This window comes from Mercenaria mercenaria, chromosome 13 (assembly GCF_021730395.1).
Source record: "Mercenaria mercenaria strain notata chromosome 13, MADL_Memer_1, whole genome shotgun sequence".
NCBI lineage: Eukaryota > Metazoa > Mollusca > Bivalvia > Venerida > Veneridae > Mercenaria > Mercenaria mercenaria.
In genome coordinates this window covers 35,078,626-35,096,971 of record NC_069373.1, presented here as the reverse complement: position 1 = coordinate 35,096,971, position 18,346 = coordinate 35,078,626, and the positions used below count along the sequence as shown (strand labels likewise).

Genomic DNA, 18,346 nt, shown 5'->3' with positions numbered 1-18,346 from the left:
AGTCAAAAGCTCAACACTAATTGTCACAGAGTAAGGCAAATATGAATATGGGGCCTTTTAAATTGTTCAGGGCTTCGGAAATTTGCCGGTTTGTCGGTTTTGGACCGATTTTTGACTTTTCAGACCGATTCGTGAAATGAAAAAACGAAAAAAATCGGTCCCGTAAAAATGGAGAAAAGTATAAATTTCGGTCTGATATCTCAATACACGATCACCTGCCAAGTAGGAAATTGTTGGTCGCACCTTCAGATAATCAATAAACGTGTCAATCGGTCTGATTGTCACTTTGATAATCGGTCCGTAATTAGCGCGTGACGCAATCAGTGCTCGCGCGGCACATCCTTTAATGTTTGCAGACAGCCGACTGCGTTGTATTAAACATTTTTGACTGGTTTCCTAACGTTTCTGACTGGATCCAAATCATTTCGACGGGGATCCACTTCTTTTATTTAGAATCCGACGGATGATTTATTTCAAAAGGCTATGTTTGATCAAGGTAACAAACAAATGGTCGCTGCATTTAATCAAAGAGCTATAATTGTACATTATAGGTTTTTGATTTAATGAGACATCACACGGAAAACCGATAAAATAATTTTTATAATTACTTGATTTGAAAAAAATTACATGATTCATTTGTTGGGGCTCCAGTTGAAACGAATGCAAAAAATCGTCATTGCAACGCGACTGTACAAAAAAGAAAAAAATGGACGGGCAACCACGAATGATAAAGAAAACCGGAGTGGCACTGTTTATCAAATCGGTCTTTTAAAAAACGTTTCAAAATGAAATTTTGTTTACATCAGAAGAGAACATATAACTTTATAAAATGTAGTTGCTTATTGAAGTACAACGTAAGTGAAATGAAATATCCGTGGCCAACCCGCGTGACGTTTTGGTACTATACATGCGGGGAAATTCGATCTCAGCGTTCAAATAACGTGCACATTCGGTCCGCGGCAGAGTATTCTTTAAATACTGAGGCTGTTTAGCAGAGAATATGTGTCGTGTAACTCACTTTGACGCACTGTATTTTATAGAATTCCGTCAAAGAATGAGGAAACATCACAAAGTATCTGCCGTGTATACGGTATCAAAGTCACGTGCGTTGGCTTTTAGACTAGTTACGCACACGGTGTCAATGCCTCGCATTATCTCGGAAAAACATCGAAATTTAAACAAAGTAACGATCACACATAACACTGAATAACTGTCTTCATTGTATGGTAACGCGCGGTGACTGGTAACTCAGTTTTAATGCATTACATGCTTATTTCTTTACCCTATCACGTTTTACAAAATATGTAATATATGGGAATGCGGTGGGTGGGGTAGCGCCGATGTCAGGATTTTCGTTTCGGACCGATTGAGTTATCAAAATTTCCGGAGCCCTGCCTTTAATAATATTCTTATGTTCTATGAACAGAGCTTCCGTGATAAGAAACAGTTCTTACCGTTGACTGACATTTTTCTAAGAAGCAGTGGGCTTGTTTCCTCTGTGGTGCCTATACCAATCACTCTCCAAGTTATCACATTAAATCCAGACTTTAGGCTCAGCTAATAAGAAAAGAATGGAAAGAATCGTAAATCTCACGCTGGAATATCTATCAAGCAGTCCATAAGAAGTTGTAACCTTAAAACTTTTTCTAATTATAGCTCACAGGGTCATTAAGGGCAGTCAAGTGATTCATCTTAACAAACTTGAGACAGGTTATTCCAAGGAAAGTACAGACCAAGCTTACTGAAGATCCAGTATGTGGTTCTTGAGAAGAAGTGATTTATAGATTTTTTTTCTCTAATATTAGCTCTTTTGGCAAATAAGTGCAGTCAAGTGGAACCATTTGAACAAATTTGATACTGGTATATCCAAAGACCTTATGAACCAAGTTTGGTGAAGACCTATACAATGGTTCACGAGAAGAGATTGTTTTTCTATTTTTAGCTCTAGCATCCTGTGGTATCCTTTTAACAAACTTGAGAGAGGTCTATGCCAGGATGCTACAGCCCAAGTTTGGTGTAATTCTGACCAGTAGATTCAAAAGTGATGTTTCAGTAAACTGCTGATGCTAAGGACGTCAGACACAAGATGATCACATAAACTCACCTCAACAAAATTATAAATTGTCTTATATTACTTTTTATTATAACTTTAACACATGTTAGAGGAAGTCAAGTGACTTTAAAGGTATTTTCATCCATCAGTCATCAAGGAGAACCCACCTGGGATTCAAACAACCATTCTCCTGATTGGAAGTCTGGTGTACTACCTTAGGAGACTACCAAGTGGGCATATAGTGAAGTATTTATTGGGAACTAATTTGTAGATTTCATTGTTAGGTCAATCAGAGTTAAATCCCAACAAATAAGCATAATTCACATTCAGTTTAGATTATGTAACTGAAAACCCTATTAAATTCATATCCCTATAAATCAGCTGTTCGGGCACATCCCATGAAATTTCATTACTACAAAATTAAAAGATAACACAGTATCTGAAAGTGAAATTACAGGGTATCACATGATAAACATATATCATTCATAACATTAAGCTGTTTCAGAAATTATATCCTTTCAACAAGAGCACCGCCTTGCGGGTGCTGACGCTCATCTGATTTTTTTTGTATAATAGAAATATTGTCCTACCCATGATTTTCTAAGTCTAAAAAGGGCCATCACTCTTGCAAAAAGCAGGATAGAGTTATGTTTCTTGATGTACAGTGTCCACTTATGATGGTGAAAAACTGTTGCAAGTTTTAAAGCATAGCTTTGATAGTTTATGAGAAAAGTTGACTTAAACATAATATTCAACCAAGAAAATGATTTTTCTAAGTCCAAAAGGGGCAATAATAATTGCAAAAAGCAGGATGGAGTAATGTTGCTTGCTGTACAGGGTCAGCTTATGATGGTGAACAAGAGTTGCAAGTTTTAAAGCAATAGCTTTGATAGTTTAAGAGAAAAAGTTGACCTAAACATAAAACTTAACCAAGAAATCTGATATTTTCTAAGTCCAAAAGGGGCCATAAATCTTGCAAAAAGCAGGATGGAGTTATGTTTCTTGCTGTACAGGGTCAGCTTATGATGGTGAACAAGAGTTGCAAGTTTTAAAGGAATAGCTTTGATAGTTTAGGATAAAAGCTGACCTAAACATAAAACTTAACCAAGAAAACTGATTTTCTAAGTCCAAAAGGGGCAATAATTCTTGCAAAAAGCAAGATGGAGTTATGTTTCTTGATGTACAGGGTCTGCTTATGATGGTGAACAAGTATTCCAAGTTTCAAAGCAAAAGCTTTGATAGTTTAGGAGAAAAGTTGACCTAAACATAAAACTTAACCAAGAAATCTGATATTTTCTAAGTACAAAAGGGGCCATAAATCTTGCAAAAAGCAAGATGGAGTTATGTTTCTTGCTATACAGGGTCAGCTTATGATGGTGAACAAGTATTCCAAGTTTCAAAGCAATAGCTTTGATAGTTTAGGAGAAAAGCTGACCTAAACATAAAACTTAACCAGGCAACGCCGACGCCGACGCCGACAACCGCTCAAGTGATGACAATAACTCATCATTTTTTTTTTCAAAAAATCAGATGAGCTAAAAATGGCTGATATACACCAACTTTTCATTTAGCTATTGTTAAATCGACTGAAAATTAAACAGGCACATCATAATTTCCATCCCACAATGGGGTTGACAGACTGAAATAACCCAATAAGTATAATTCATGGTATCCTAAACATACAGTTAAACTCTGCCATTCCCCTTCATTTGTTGTGTCCGGCCATTTGCTGGAATCTTTGTCACCAGATGCTTGACACTGATCATTCTGAACCTAAAATGCAAAAATTAGCAATATTAAGGATACATAAAATGCACACTAAGGTATAGAGATTACTCATTAAGGATGTAACATATCTAACACATAAAATGCACAGTGAGATATAGAGTTAGCTGAATATGACTAAATTTTCCACACTTCCACCCATAAATTCTCTTCCATTTTTTGACAAGCTTATTGATTATTACTCAAAAAAACAGTTCAAAATTATTTCAAATTAGGCTGTTCTAAATCATACTCTTAACTAGAGCTATCACTAAAGGAGAATTATAACTCCAAACACCACTCTGATACAGGGACATGACCTTTGATCTTCAAGTGAGACATTAGCATTGAACCTAGTGACCTGGACTGTCTCGATGTACTATTGTTACTAGTTTTATTTTTATTTTTTAAATTTCATTTGTTATTGTTGCTGAGTTTAATGTCACACCAACACAAGTATAGGTCATATGGCGACTTTCCAGCTTTTCACTGTGGAGGAAGACCCAGATGCCAATCCTGGCAATTTTTTATCAAGGGCAGACACCTGGGTTGAACCAAGGACCTTCCATAAGCCAGCATGATGGATTACTTGCTTGAAGAATTCTACACTCCGAGCGAGGCTTGAAAAGCAAGCAGGGCTTGAAACTTACAGGGGTAACAGGCAAGAAATTTGATGGCAGAAGCCTCAATCACTCTGTCATGGATGCCCCAATACTGATGTGCAGTATATATTATGTACTTAATCTGAAAAAAAAAAAAAAGCATGTTCTTACTGTTATATGGAAGATGGTGGTTGTACTAGGAAACTGGTACTCGAAGGATAGTTTTCCCGCCTTCAACAACGTTGTAGAGAAGATCAGGTTAGCTGCACATTCACCAGGCAATACAGCAATATACGATCCCTTAGGTGTCCACTCATACCTGAAAATATAAATTGAAGTAAAAAAATATCATTTTTGTATTTTGTCAGTCGTATTATGTTTTAACAGATACAGCTAAAACTCCCAATTTTTTACCAAGTCATGGGGAAAACTCTGTGTGCAAGCCAAGGTCATGCGCTAATTAATAATCATGTTTGGTTTGATAAAATACTTTTTTACGTACAATCATTTTCAAATCTTTTTTTACCAAATCAAATTACTGAGTCAAAGGGATAACACTTCATGTGAGCAAAGGTCATGTGCTTCATTAATAATCATGTGAGATCTAAAATATTTTTTAAATTATAAGCATTTTCATTTTTTTTTCCAAATCAAGGGGATAAACTCTGATTTTACTAGGTCAATGGGGATAGTACAACAAGCGAGCAAAAGACATGCACAAATTAGTCATTAGTATGGTTTGGTGAATCTAGCTAAAATAAAGTTTGAATTATAACCAATTTCAATTTTAGATGGATGCACGCACCCACAGACAAACTGCCGGACGGACAATGCCAAAGAAAAAAATTCCTCCTCCTTTGGAATATAAACCAGTAATGCGAAACTTGTCTTTTCTCCTCCAACTCCTGAGTCACGTGGAGAAGTTGTTCGTAACTTGCATGGAACAAACTAGTACTAGTTCAGAACCCCAAATAACCAGTTAGGTAAGCTGACCAATTATATAATAACTAAATACGATTGAAAAACAACATTAAACCCGTTTGTCCAGATTGGTAGGATCATACAATGACTGAGGCCCTAACAGACAGATTAATAGAAATATTTTGAAATTACATCAGGTGAGCTGAAATGTTTAAATTAAAACCGGCATTGTTTGTTTGTTTGTTTGATTTGGGTTTAACGCCGTTTTTCAACAGTATTTCAGTCATATAACGGCGGGCAGTTAACCTAACCAGTGTTCCTGGATTCTGTACCAGTACAAACCTGTTCTCCGCAAGTAACTGCCAACTTCCCCACATGTATCAGAGGTGGAGGACTAATGATTTCAGACACAATGTCGTTATCAAATATTCACGGAGAACATATGCCCCACCCGAGGATCGAACTCGCAACCCAGCGATCCGTAGACCAACGCACTACCTCCTGAGCTAAGCGGGCGGGTTAAAACCGACATTGTTAAAATACATCGCCGGTTTTATCCCGCCGGCATTGTTAAAATACATCCTGTAGTACTAAAATATGCAGATGTTAACTCTACTTCTGTTCAACAGTTCAACTGTATGTAGGCCTCAGAAAACATAATAAAATTCAAACCTGTAAACTGAAACCTTTTTTTTCAAGGATGTTTAAATCTACATCCTGAATCTCGTGAACTTTTCAGTTTGTTATACATTATACTGATTATAGGCAGCCTTTATTGCATTTATTATGATATGTTTACAAAGAGACTGGAGAAAGTTATTTACTATTATATGTGCAGATTGGAAGGTTGACATTTCCTGCTTGAATACTGTAAAATCAATTAATTTCGAGGGCATGAAATTTCATGGTTTTGGTCAAAATGGAAATTTCGTGGGGATATGAATTCGTGGATTTCATCTTTTGAACATAAAATGAATGGGAACTTTACTTGTTCCTTGGGATTAAATTTCGTGGACTGACTCAACCACGAAATCCATGAAAATAAGTCCCCCACGAATATTAATGATTTCACAGTATTTAATAACTAGATTTTGGTCAAGTAATGATTTATTCAGTGCATAATACAAGCCAGATTTTCACTGGTGATACTTTTAAAATCTGGTTTCCTATTTTGGATGCCGATTTATCAATTGAATAAACATAATATATATACTGCCTAAGGAATAATATGAATATAACAAGTTTTGTACTTTATTTGTCAGAAGTGTGTATTGCCAATTACATATTTAGCTAAAAATCATGTTATTACCTCCCTTTGCCTATCTTGGTTGCACAGCCAAGACAGGTTGGAAATAAATTAATCAGGAGCTACATACATTTTTTGTTTAAATTAGTTGAACTATCCCAATATCTATCAAATGCAAATGTAAAACTAACAAGAAACTAGAAACTGCTTTTGTAAAAAAGCATATGTCTCCCCCAATGCAAAGATCTATAGGCAAGAAGTCAATAGGGGTCAGGAGCGAAAGTCAAAGAAACACTGATGGTTGGCTGCAATAGGGATCATCTACTTGGCATGTCCAGTCATCCCACTGAATTTCAACACTCTTAGCTTAGTGGTTCTCAAGACACTGTTCAGGCTCCTGTGACCTTGACCTTTGATCAAGTGACCTCAAAATAAATAGGGGTCATCTGCTCTGCATGTCCAATCATCCTATTAAGTTTCAACATTCTAGGTCAAGTGGTTCTCAAGTTATTTTCCAGAAATGATTTTACATGACCAGGCCCCTGTGACCTTGACCTTTAATAGACTGACCCTAAAATCAATATGGGTCATCTACTCTGCATGTTCAATCATCCTATGAAGTTTCAACATTCTGGGTCAAGAGGTTCTCAAGTTATTGATCGGAAATTGTTATCAATGTTCAGGCCCCTGTGACCTTGACATTTAACGGAGTGACCCCAAAATCAATAGGGGTCATCTTCTTTGCATGTACAATCATCCTATGAAGTTTCAACATTCTGGGTCAAGTGGTACTCAAGTTATTGATCGGAAATTGTTTACAATGTTCAGGCCCCTGTGACCTTGACCTTTGATGGAGTGACCCCAAAAACAATAGGGGTCTTCTACTCCAGCAGCCCTACAAGCCTATGAAGTTTGAAGGTTCTAGGTCAAATGGTTCTCCAGTTATTGCTCGGAAATGAAGTGTGACGGATGGACAGGGCAAAAACAATATGTCTCCCCCAGAGGGGGGGGGGGGGGGGGGGGGGGGGGGGGAGACATAACTACACTGAAAAAGAGCCTGCCCCCATACTGCTTCATCCAAATCGAAGTGGTAACTGATATGTAATATCTGGGCACACGTTTGGTCAAATCCATCCATAACGAAAAAAGTTACAGACCTGACATGAAATCAGGATGGACATTTAATAAAGAAAGACAATTCAAAAGTCTGGGTCAAGAGGTTCTCAAGTTATTGATCGGAAATTGTTATCAATGTTCAGGCCCCTGTGACCTTGACCTTTAACGGAATGACCCCAAAATCGATAGTGGTCATCTACTTTGCATGTACAATCATCCTATGAAGGTTCAACATTCTGGGTCAAGTGGTTCTCAATGTTCAGGCCCCTGTGACCTTGATCTTTGATGGAGTGACCCCAAAATCAATAGGGGTCATCTACTGTTCATGACCAATCATCCTATGAAGTTTCAACATTCTGGGTCAAGTGGTTCACTAGTTATTGATCGGAAATGGTTTTCAATGTTCAGGCCCCTGTGACCTTGACCTTTGATGGAGTGACCCCAAAAACAATAGGGGTCTTCTACTCCAGCAGCCCTACAAGCCTATGAAGTTTGAAGGTTCTAGGTCAAATGGTTCTCCAGTTATGTCAGGTCTGAAATCAGGATGGACATTTAATAAAGAAAGACAATTCAAAAGAAAGACAATTCAAAAGTAAGACAGGTAGATTATGGTCCATGTACAATGCACTGCAAAGTAAACCAAACATTGAAAACATGTACTTTAATATTCGTTAACATAGCAGCCAATAAACTTGGTAACAATTTATTTCACATCCGGATTCACATGATTTTACCATACAGCAGTAAAAAGCCTTGATGAAATGCAACATAACAAGAAGCATATGAAGGTCCTGTAGCGCTCACCCGGCTTAGTTTTTAACCTAAATGACCCAGTATTTAATTTACCAGTATTAAGCAATTCAGGTAGAAAATGTAGACTTTATCTGTGATTTTACTTAGTGGTCTAGCTAGTTTTGGAACACAGATGGCCCAGTTTCAAAGATGACTTACATTTTATAAAGGTAAATATTTTGAAAAGTATTGCAGTTTAAGTATACAAGAGGGCCAAGATGGCCCTAGGTCGCTCACCTAAGAAACACACCATAACAGTGTAAAACATGTTTGACCTAGTGATTTCATGGAAACAAATATTCTGACCAATTTTCATTAAGATTGGACCAAAAAATTGGTCTCTTGCGATAAAAAACAAGCATTTTCTTAGATATGACCTAGTTTTTGACCCTAGATGACCCATGTTCAAACTCGACCTAGATTTTATCAAGGCAATCATCCTGACCAAATTTCATAAAAATCAATTGAAAAAAAAACAGTCTCTATCGCATACACAAGATTTTTCTTTAATTTGACCTAGTGACCTAGTTTTTGACCTCAGATAACCCATATTCAAATTCGACCTAGATTTCATCAAGGCAATCACTCTGACCAAATTTCATGAAGATCAATTGAAAACTACATCCTCTATTGCATACACAATGTTTTTTCTTCGATTTGACCTAGTGACCTAGTTTTTGACCCAAGATGACCCATTTTCGAACTCGGCCTAGATTTTATCAAGGTTATCATTCTGGCTAAATTTCATGAAGATCAGTTGAAAAATACAGCCTCTATCGCATACACAAGGTTTTTCTTTGATTTGACCTAGTGACCTAGTTTTTGACCTGAGATGACCCATTTTCGAACTCGGCCTAGATTTCATCAAGGTAATCATTCTGACCAAAATTCATGAAGATCAATTGAAAAATACCGCCTCTATCGCATACACAAGGTTTTTCTTTGATTTGACCTAGTGACCTAGTTTTTGACCCGAGATGACCCATTTTCGAACTCGGCCTAGATTTCATCAAGGCAATCATTCTGACCAATATTCATGAAGATCAATTGAAAAGTACAGCCTCTATCGCATACACAAGGTTTTTCTTTGATTTGACCTAGTGACCTAGTTTTTAAACCGAGATGACTCATTTTCAAACTCGGCCTAGATTTCATCAAGATTATCATTCTGACCAATATTCATGAAGAATAATTGAAAAATACAGCCTCTATCGCATACACAAGGTTTTTCTTTGATTTGACCTAGTGACCTAGTTTTGACCCGAGATGACCCATTTTCAAACTCGGCCTAGATTTCATCAAGGCAATCATTCTGACCAATATTCATGAAGATCAGTTGAAAAATACAGCCTCTATCGCATACACAAGGTTTTTCTTTGATTTGACCTAGTGACCTAGTTTTTTGACCCAAGATGACCCATTTTCAAAATCGGCCTAGATTTCATCAAGGTTATTATTCTGACCAAAATTCATGAAGATCAATTGAAAAATACAGCCTCTATCGCATACACAAGGTTTTTCTTTGATTTGACCTAGTGACCTAGTTTTTGACCCCAGATGACTCATTTTCGAACTCGGCCTAGATTTCATCAAGGTAATCATTCTGACCAAGTTTCATGAAGATCAGTTGAAAAATACAGCCTCTATTGCATACACAAGCTAAATGTTGACAGACAGACGACAGACAGACGACAGACGACAGACAGACGACAGACGCCGGACATCGAGCGATCAGAAAAACTCACCTGAGCATTGCTCAGGTGAGCTAAAAATGTGGACTCTAGTGCTTCAAACTTGACCTAGATTTCATAGACGAAAAAAATCTGAAAAAAGTTTAATGAAGATTAAACAAAAGATGAGGTCTCTAGTGGGTTATCAAGGTTTTCCTATGATTTGACCAAGAGCCTTTTTTTCTGTAGATGACACACTTTCAAATCTGACTTAGATTTTATTGATACAAACACTCAGACCAAGTTTCATGTCAATGTGACCTTAGGTGGCCTAGCTCTCACCTCTGAAAACCCAATTCAAACATAACGTAGATTTCATAAACACAAACATTCTGACCATGCTTACCAAGTACGATGAAGACCAGGTATACAATGTGGCCTCTATGTGTGAACACTGACCTAGTGATCTTGTATTTGACCTATTATGACCCTGTTTTAAACATAACCTAGACTTTATAGTTACAAATCATACTGACCAAGTTTCATGAACATGAGGTTGAAAAGGTGGCCTTTGGAAAGAAAACAATGTTTTTCTATGATCTGAATAATGACCTAGTTCTTGGCTTCACTTCACACTCAACCTTGACTTCAAACTTTCAGATCAGGTTTAATGAACTACAGACAGAAAATGTGGCATATGAAATGCATACAATATTTAACCTAGTGACCTAATTATGCACCTTGCATCATATGATGTGGGTGATGATGTTGAACAACTATTTTAAGTTTGAATCAAATCAATTCAGTAATAACAGAGACAGAATGAAAGTGCATCAAAACTTGAACATAAAATTCTAAGTAAAAAGGGGAAATAATTCATGAAAAATTGGTCCCAGATTTATGCACCTTGTGTCATATGATAAGGGTAATGATGTTGAACAATTGTTTAAGTTTGAATCAGATCCATTCAGTAATAACAGAGATAGAGTGAAAGTGCATCAAAACTTTAACCTTAAAATCTAAGTGAAAAGGGGGATAATTCATGAAATATTGCTGCCAGAGTTATGGCCCTTATGCCAGATGATGTGGATGATGATGAGGAATAAGTATTTCAAGTTTGAATCAAATCCATCAAGTAATTACAGAGAGTGAAAGTACATAAAACTTTAACCTGAAATTCTAAGTAAAAAGGGGAATAATTCATGAAAAATTGTGCCGGAGTTATGCATCTTGTGTCATATGATTTGGGTGATGATGTTGAACAACTATTTTAAGTTTGAATCAAATCCATTCAGTAAAAACAGAGGTAGAGTGAAAGTGCACCAAAACTTTAACCTGAAATTCTAAGTAAAAAGCGGGAATAATTCATGAAAAAATGGTGCCAGAGTTATGCAACTTGTGTCATATGATGTGGGTGATGATGTTGAACAACTATTTTAAGTTTGAATCAAATCCATTCAGTAATAACAGTGACAGAGTGAAAGTGCATCAAAACTTTAACCTGAAAATCTAAGTGAAAAGGGGGATAATTCATGAAATATTGGTGCCAGAGTAATGGCCCTTATGCCAGATGATGTGGATGATGATGAGGAATAAGTATTTCAAGTTTGAATCAAATCCATCAAGTAAATACAGAGATAAGCTGAAACAAGAGAAAGTGTAAAAAAACTTTAACCAAGGTGGGGACGCAGAGACGCCGATGCTGACACCGGGGCGAGTAGGATAGCTCTCCTTATACTTCGTATAGTCGAGCTAAAAACACTATTAAACTTTCATATAAATATATCTTTTGTGAAAGTTTTCCTATACTGATCATTTTAATATCTAAGATTAATGGAATTTGATATTTCTAGAAAGTGTGGCAGAGCAAGTGCATTCAATATTCAGAAATATATGTATTCATTTTCTCAGTAATTACCTTATCTTTAGAAACATTTTCCGATTGGAAACTGTCTGAAAACTTTGTTTGGATCAAACCATTTATTTACAGTGATAACAATTTGAAGAGTCAAGCTGATCAATTTTAAATTTTTAGATATGAAAGATCTGACACTAGCAGGATTTCAAATAAAAGTTTTATTTAGCCTTATCTTTACTGCTGTATCAGATAAATCTGTCTGATTATTATTTCTTAGTACCTATAGATTTGTCCACAGCACATGTCAAAGGGAAGATAATGTGTCAAAGCTGCATAACTCATTTAATATCTGACCTTGTTAATTCGAAATATAATAAACTAGAAATACATTCTGCATGCCCACGTGCAGAATGCCGAGCCCGCCAGCACCTTTGGCCTCTAAGTGTGACCTTGACCTTAGACCTAGGGGCCTGGTTCTTGCACATGACACTCTGTCTCATAATGGTGAACATTCATGCCAAGTTACATCAAAATCCCACCATGCATGAAGAAGAAATGCTCCGGACAAACTTCAATTTGACCTTTGACCTCCAACTGTGACCTTGACCTTTGAGATAGGAACATGGGGTTTGCGCATGACACTCTTTCGACAAAAACGGTTGTCTGTAAGGAATAACAGCTTCAGTGTAAGACAAGATGATGTTTAACCAAAAAAATGCAAAGTAAAATTAGCTCAAAAATGAGATTCCAAATCTATTGTGGTGCGTGATCAGAAGTGCACTTGTTTTATTATGAAAGTGTTAATTACCAAATGTCAAGCACAGGCCTTCCATGTGATTACAGTAAATATATACCATATGACAGGAAAATTCTACAGAAAACTACTAGGTACTTGAATAGTCATATTTGAAGAGATCTTGCATAGTTATTGGTAAAATAACAGAATATGAAGTCACATGACCAAACAATACTTTCATTACAGCTGCATTGCAATTAAACAAAGACAACCCAGACAGTTGCTATCACAAACATCCTTTACATGGCTTCAGGCAATATTGTTGTCTAGTTGCCATGGAAACTACAGTAACACCTTTACTTGACAAGTAATTATTTGGTAATAAAAAAAACTTGTTTGAAGGAAAACTTCCCTTATCACAGTATTAACATCTATAACATCTAAAACCAGGATATGCCAGATAAAGTTGTGGAATGAAATAAAAATGGTCTGCATACAATGTGATGATAATGAAAGTTTTAGAAAAAACATCATTTCAAAACCACACAGATTTAGAAAAAGTATTTAATCTCATTATATTAATAATTAAGTCACATCTTTTTTATATTATATGCTTAAGACCTGAATGAATTTTGTAACAGATTATAATGAGACTTGACTAAACATATGACACATAATTATATACTGTACAATTATTGATCACCAGATGCTCCAATTGCTGTGACATTTCAATAAAATGACATTACTTCTATAGTTTGTTGTTGAAGGTACTACAGAAAAAGCCTGCAGCTGTAAATCACAGAATGTCCCATTTCAACAGTATAATCAATAAATGGAATGAAAAAAAAAATTGATTAATGCCTTTTTTAATCATAAATCAATTTTATGCACTTCACAGTATCACTCAGAATTTATTGCTTCTAAACTTGATCAAGTAAAAATTTAAACAGGTTTGGTTTCATTCCTGTATACAAAAACAATTACTGAAGTGTGTATAAAACTTAAAACTATTTTCATAAATTCTTTATTATCTTTTGAAAAATCAGTATCTTTTAAGAGAAGGAAGATTTAGTCAACACTAACAAGATTTGTTTGTAAAAACATAAAATTTTCACCTGTTGATATTTGCAAGGAAAACTATTGGGATGAAGTTCAGTTATGTTGATGAAATATTCACTACAGCATTTTGCCTGTAGATTGCATTAGTTTCTCACGTATCAAAAAGACATAATTATGGCAATAGAAAATTAGTTTTTAGATTCTCATCCCAGCCCGCCCCTGTATGAAACCCCCCGCCTCGAAATTTTTTATTAGTCAAAATCTGGATATCCAAAATTTTATGTCCCGGGATACTGGTACACTTGCATAAACATTGCATAATACTCGAGTTAAAAGAAAATGTCTGACATATTGTGGTGATGCAAAGACAATTTAACAGCATTTGACAGTATCTGATATTAAAATTTTACCATGACATCACCTCTTATAACAAATTAAGAGAAATGATAATAAAGTATCAGGAATTCACACGACTAGCAGACGTTCTGGCAACCTACTTTCAATTTCAAAAACTTTTAGAAAAAGGTAAAGCCAGTGTTTTTTCTTATCCTGATTTGTTATTGATTTTTATTTATTAGAAATAAGTATATTTTGTCTGGATTTCAATATTTCAATTGTGTTTAACAGGAACATTTGCCTTCGTGGGGAAGCCTGACATGCCATTATCACGTGCAAATTAAGTATACTGAACTAACTGGCTATTTGTTTCATAGATCTGGAAATAGGATAAAGATATGTTATGTATGCAAGTGCATCTAATTAAGAAACATCTGAATTTTTTCAGGTGTGAAACTACTAGATTCCTCGTATTTTATACTTTAAGTGCGAAAGCCAACAGCATATCATCAATATAGCTTTTAGCACATTGCTCAGCAGGAATGTTTCCTTTACAGGTCTTGGTTGTACTTTGACAGAACTTGCAAATACACTGAACAGACAAATATTGATTGCCATTGTATATTTACTTATTTGTACAGGATACAATCAACCATCAGACAAAACGATTTACTATCACATTTTAAAAAAGAAAAACCGAAAGTTTATGACATGAAATTATTTTTTTCATATATAATTTTTTATATGTATTTCAAAATGGGTTTTACATATAAAAGATTTCAAAGAACTGCAACACACACTAGAATATCAATACAGTGATATTTTAAATACAATTTGTCAAATTGACCTCCAGACTACAATATTTCCAAATTAAAAAATAAAAAACAGAAAGTGCCCCCCACCCCATTTTTTTCTCAAAATTCGGATGAGAATCTAAACATTTATTTTCTCTGACCTATTACAGTGTTCAATAATTGTTATCATAACAAAGTGAACTTTTTGCACCAAATTACAGACAGGTGCTTGCAATCAATATGAGTAATGAATTGATTTTTCACCCTGGTTTCACAATGTTCCAGTGCAGACAAAGCAGTTAATAATGTTGAATGAGCTTGTATTTCTCTACTGCACAACTGATAATAACATGCATTTTAAACGGAAGGTTGAAAAACAAAAAACCCTGATTACAATAGTAACCATAGTCACGTACAGATAAATATCATAAAGCTATTGTGGAAACATTGGGTAAAGTCAGGGCACTTTCAACATATAAACAGATACTGTTTCTCTCATAACACCCCATCAGTATCCTTCATAAAAACTGTAGTTATTTAAAAAACAAGAGGGCCATGATAGCCCTGTATCGCTCACCTGGTTAAATGGTTGCTATGAAGATTTGCATCTAAGCTTGACCCTGGGGTCATGATTTGAAAAAATTTGGTAGAGATCCACTAGGCAATGCTTCACACCAAATATCTAAGCTCTAAGGCTTCTGGTTTTTGAGAAGAAGATTTTTAAAGTTTTTCCTTTTGGTTGCCATGGCAACCAGAGTCCTGCATAGAATTCAATTCTTTGAACAAATTTTGTAGAGCTTCACCCAAGGAACATTCCTGTGAAGTTTGGATGAAATTGGCCTAGCGGTTTATAAGGAGATGTCGTTTAAAGTAAAAGTTTACGGACGCCGGACGGTGAGTGATCACAATAGCTCACCCTGAGCCTTTGGCTCAGGTGAGCTAAAAATAATAGAATTTTCAAAAATATTTGAGATAATTTCATTAAGAAAGATTAGCAAAGAGACTTACTTTGAGCAATCAGCAATATCATCACTGCTGTCTCCAAATCCCTGGAATGACTCCGTTGTTACGGAGAAGCCTTCAGGAAGTGTACTCCAGCTATCAAAGCGTGCTATGTTGCCACTTGAGTATGTTCCCGACGGACAAGGCTCGCATTTCATACTGTCCATATTCAGAAATTCTCCTGCAGTGCATTCTTGATCTGTGAGTAAAAATCAGAGGTATCTCATCATGGTAAATAATAAATTGTTCAAGCAATTTAACAAATTTAGAGCCAATACCTGACCTTTGGCTCAATCATGACCTTGACCTTGAGATCTGTGTCGCTGCCCAAAGGGTTAACAACTGATGCTAGTTTTATGATAATTCTTCCAGCAATTTAGAAGATATGTAGAAGATTATGAAGTGAACATGAAATAAAGCTATTTGACCCTTCACCTCTAAATGTGACCTTGAACCTAATGACCTGGGTAATGTGTGTATTTTATGATGATTGATATTTGAAAATCTATAAAACAGTCTTAGCATGGATGGACATGCGTGACTCCAATGTAGTCCCATTCTTCTAGAAAAAGAATGGGTTTAGATCAAAATACAGACAAAATCCACTCCCCCTCCACCCCAACCCCACTCCAAAACCTGCCTCTGCTGAATTTGACAAAAGGTGGGGGAGACCCACTTTGACATTTTTCAAAAATATACCAAATTTCACTTAATTCCGCTTAAAATTGCTAGCTATCATCTTAAAACTTCTAATTTTTTAAGTTATTACTCAACAAAATCAAAGGGGGGATTTCACTTGGCCAAACTGAGCAAGTGAGATTTTGTTCTACATTCATATAAATCTCCAAGTTGTTTATACATTTATAACAAGCAGCTTGAATATTATACAGGAGTGCCAAACTGTCAAAATATATGCCTGTCAGAGCAAATTACTTTTGCATCTTTTCTCAAAATACTTCCCTGCATGTTAATGAAATGTATAGCAAACAGCCCAAGACATTGCCCCTAAACATCTTCCAAAGTCGTCATTTTACATGATGCATTTGATTACTTGTATACATGAAATTAATACTGTCCAACAAGTAATGATGTCACTTCTTTTAAATTTAGCAGCGTGACCTCAGATTAATTTATGAAAGTTTAGCAGAAATGATGACAATATGCATTGTTTAATCAGTTTGAACGCAGACCACAAGTCTATACTGATGTGCCTTATGGCTTGTGCCGCTCACATGTATCGGACCTCAATAAAAACATACAACATTTTTTTACAAAGATACCTTTTAAAAAAAATTCACATTTTCTGGGAAATAGAAAAAACGTACGCGTAAAATAATTGTATTTAAAGCATATATCAATAAAAACTAGAGCTGCTTTTAAGAAAAGCACAAGTCATGTCTCCCACAACTGCATAATCATCTAGATTGGCATTTCTTCTCCATTATGTATCGGAGTCAACCATGCATCAAGACCTGTATCACTGGCATCAGTATTTTCGGTAATTCAAGGGCCATAATTCCAAAGTGCCTGCGCCGATTGGCTAATTATCAAACTTGGCACAAGACTTATTGTCAAACACATTTTGTTCAAGTTTGGTGAAGATTTGTGACAGACTGACAGATGGACGGACACACACACAGACAGGAGTATATCAATATGTCTCCCACCACAGTAGTGTGGAAGACATAATAATTTATTGAAAGTGTCCAAGATTTATTGGGACAACCCTCACATGTATGACATTAAAGCTACATCCCTAGAATTACCATGTGATAGAAAACACAAATAATGTATAGCAAAAGAAAATATAAATTGCAATATAAATAAGACATCTGGCGTTACTGTTGTCTGGGTTTGAAGTGTCACATGCTGATTTTATTTACAGGTAAATATTTTGCTCTTTTATTTACTTGACTCCAAAAACAACCCACACTGACTTTTGTTTTTCGAAAACATTTTTGCAGAATGTTCGATTGCGGTCCACAAAACATACCAATTTCTTCCTATCTAGCCCATATTATTCAGCACGGACAGGGATTTTAAGACAGAAATGTAAATAAACATCATGGTCTGTTGCCTGCAAGCACAAGAAATGGAGAAATGCTGCAGGAAGGCATAGCTCTGTTCTGCTTTTTTTAATATCATGTAATGTTCATGCACGTCTCAACATTACTGTGGATACTTACTACAGTCAGTGCCTTTTATAGGGAGGTTATAACCCGACGCTGTAGGTTCACAGTCCTTGTTTGGAACTGACACTCTCCATCTATGGCCATCTACATCACACTGAGTGAACTCAAACTTGTAGTCATCCTAGAAATGAGAGGAAATATTTGCATTATTTCAGCAAACATCTAAAAAGAATTTCTTCTTTTCTGTTTCAAGCATGTACAAGAA

General features: G+C 35.8%; 1 protein-coding gene across 4 annotated transcripts in view; it reads right to left on the bottom strand.

Annotated features, from left to right (window-relative positions):
• LOC123528880 (endosome/lysosome-associated apoptosis and autophagy regulator family member 2-like) overlaps window positions 1-18,346 on the bottom strand; it is a 73,460-nt gene that overhangs the window by 48,538 nt on the left and 6,576 nt on the right. For all 4 annotated transcript variants that reach the window (XM_053521531.1, XM_053521529.1, XM_053521530.1 and 1 more), the window contains exons 2-6: window positions 18,136-18,262; window positions 15,956-16,148; window positions 4,591-4,738; window positions 3,737-3,826; window positions 1,455-1,557 (exon numbers count right to left, since the gene is read on the bottom strand). In XM_053521531.1, the coding sequence (XP_053377506.1) occupies window positions 1,455-1,557; window positions 3,737-3,826; window positions 4,591-4,738; window positions 15,956-16,148; window positions 18,136-18,262 (661 nt within the window). The remainder of the gene's footprint in view (window positions 1-1,454; window positions 1,558-3,736; window positions 3,827-4,590; window positions 4,739-15,955; window positions 16,149-18,135; window positions 18,263-18,346) is intronic.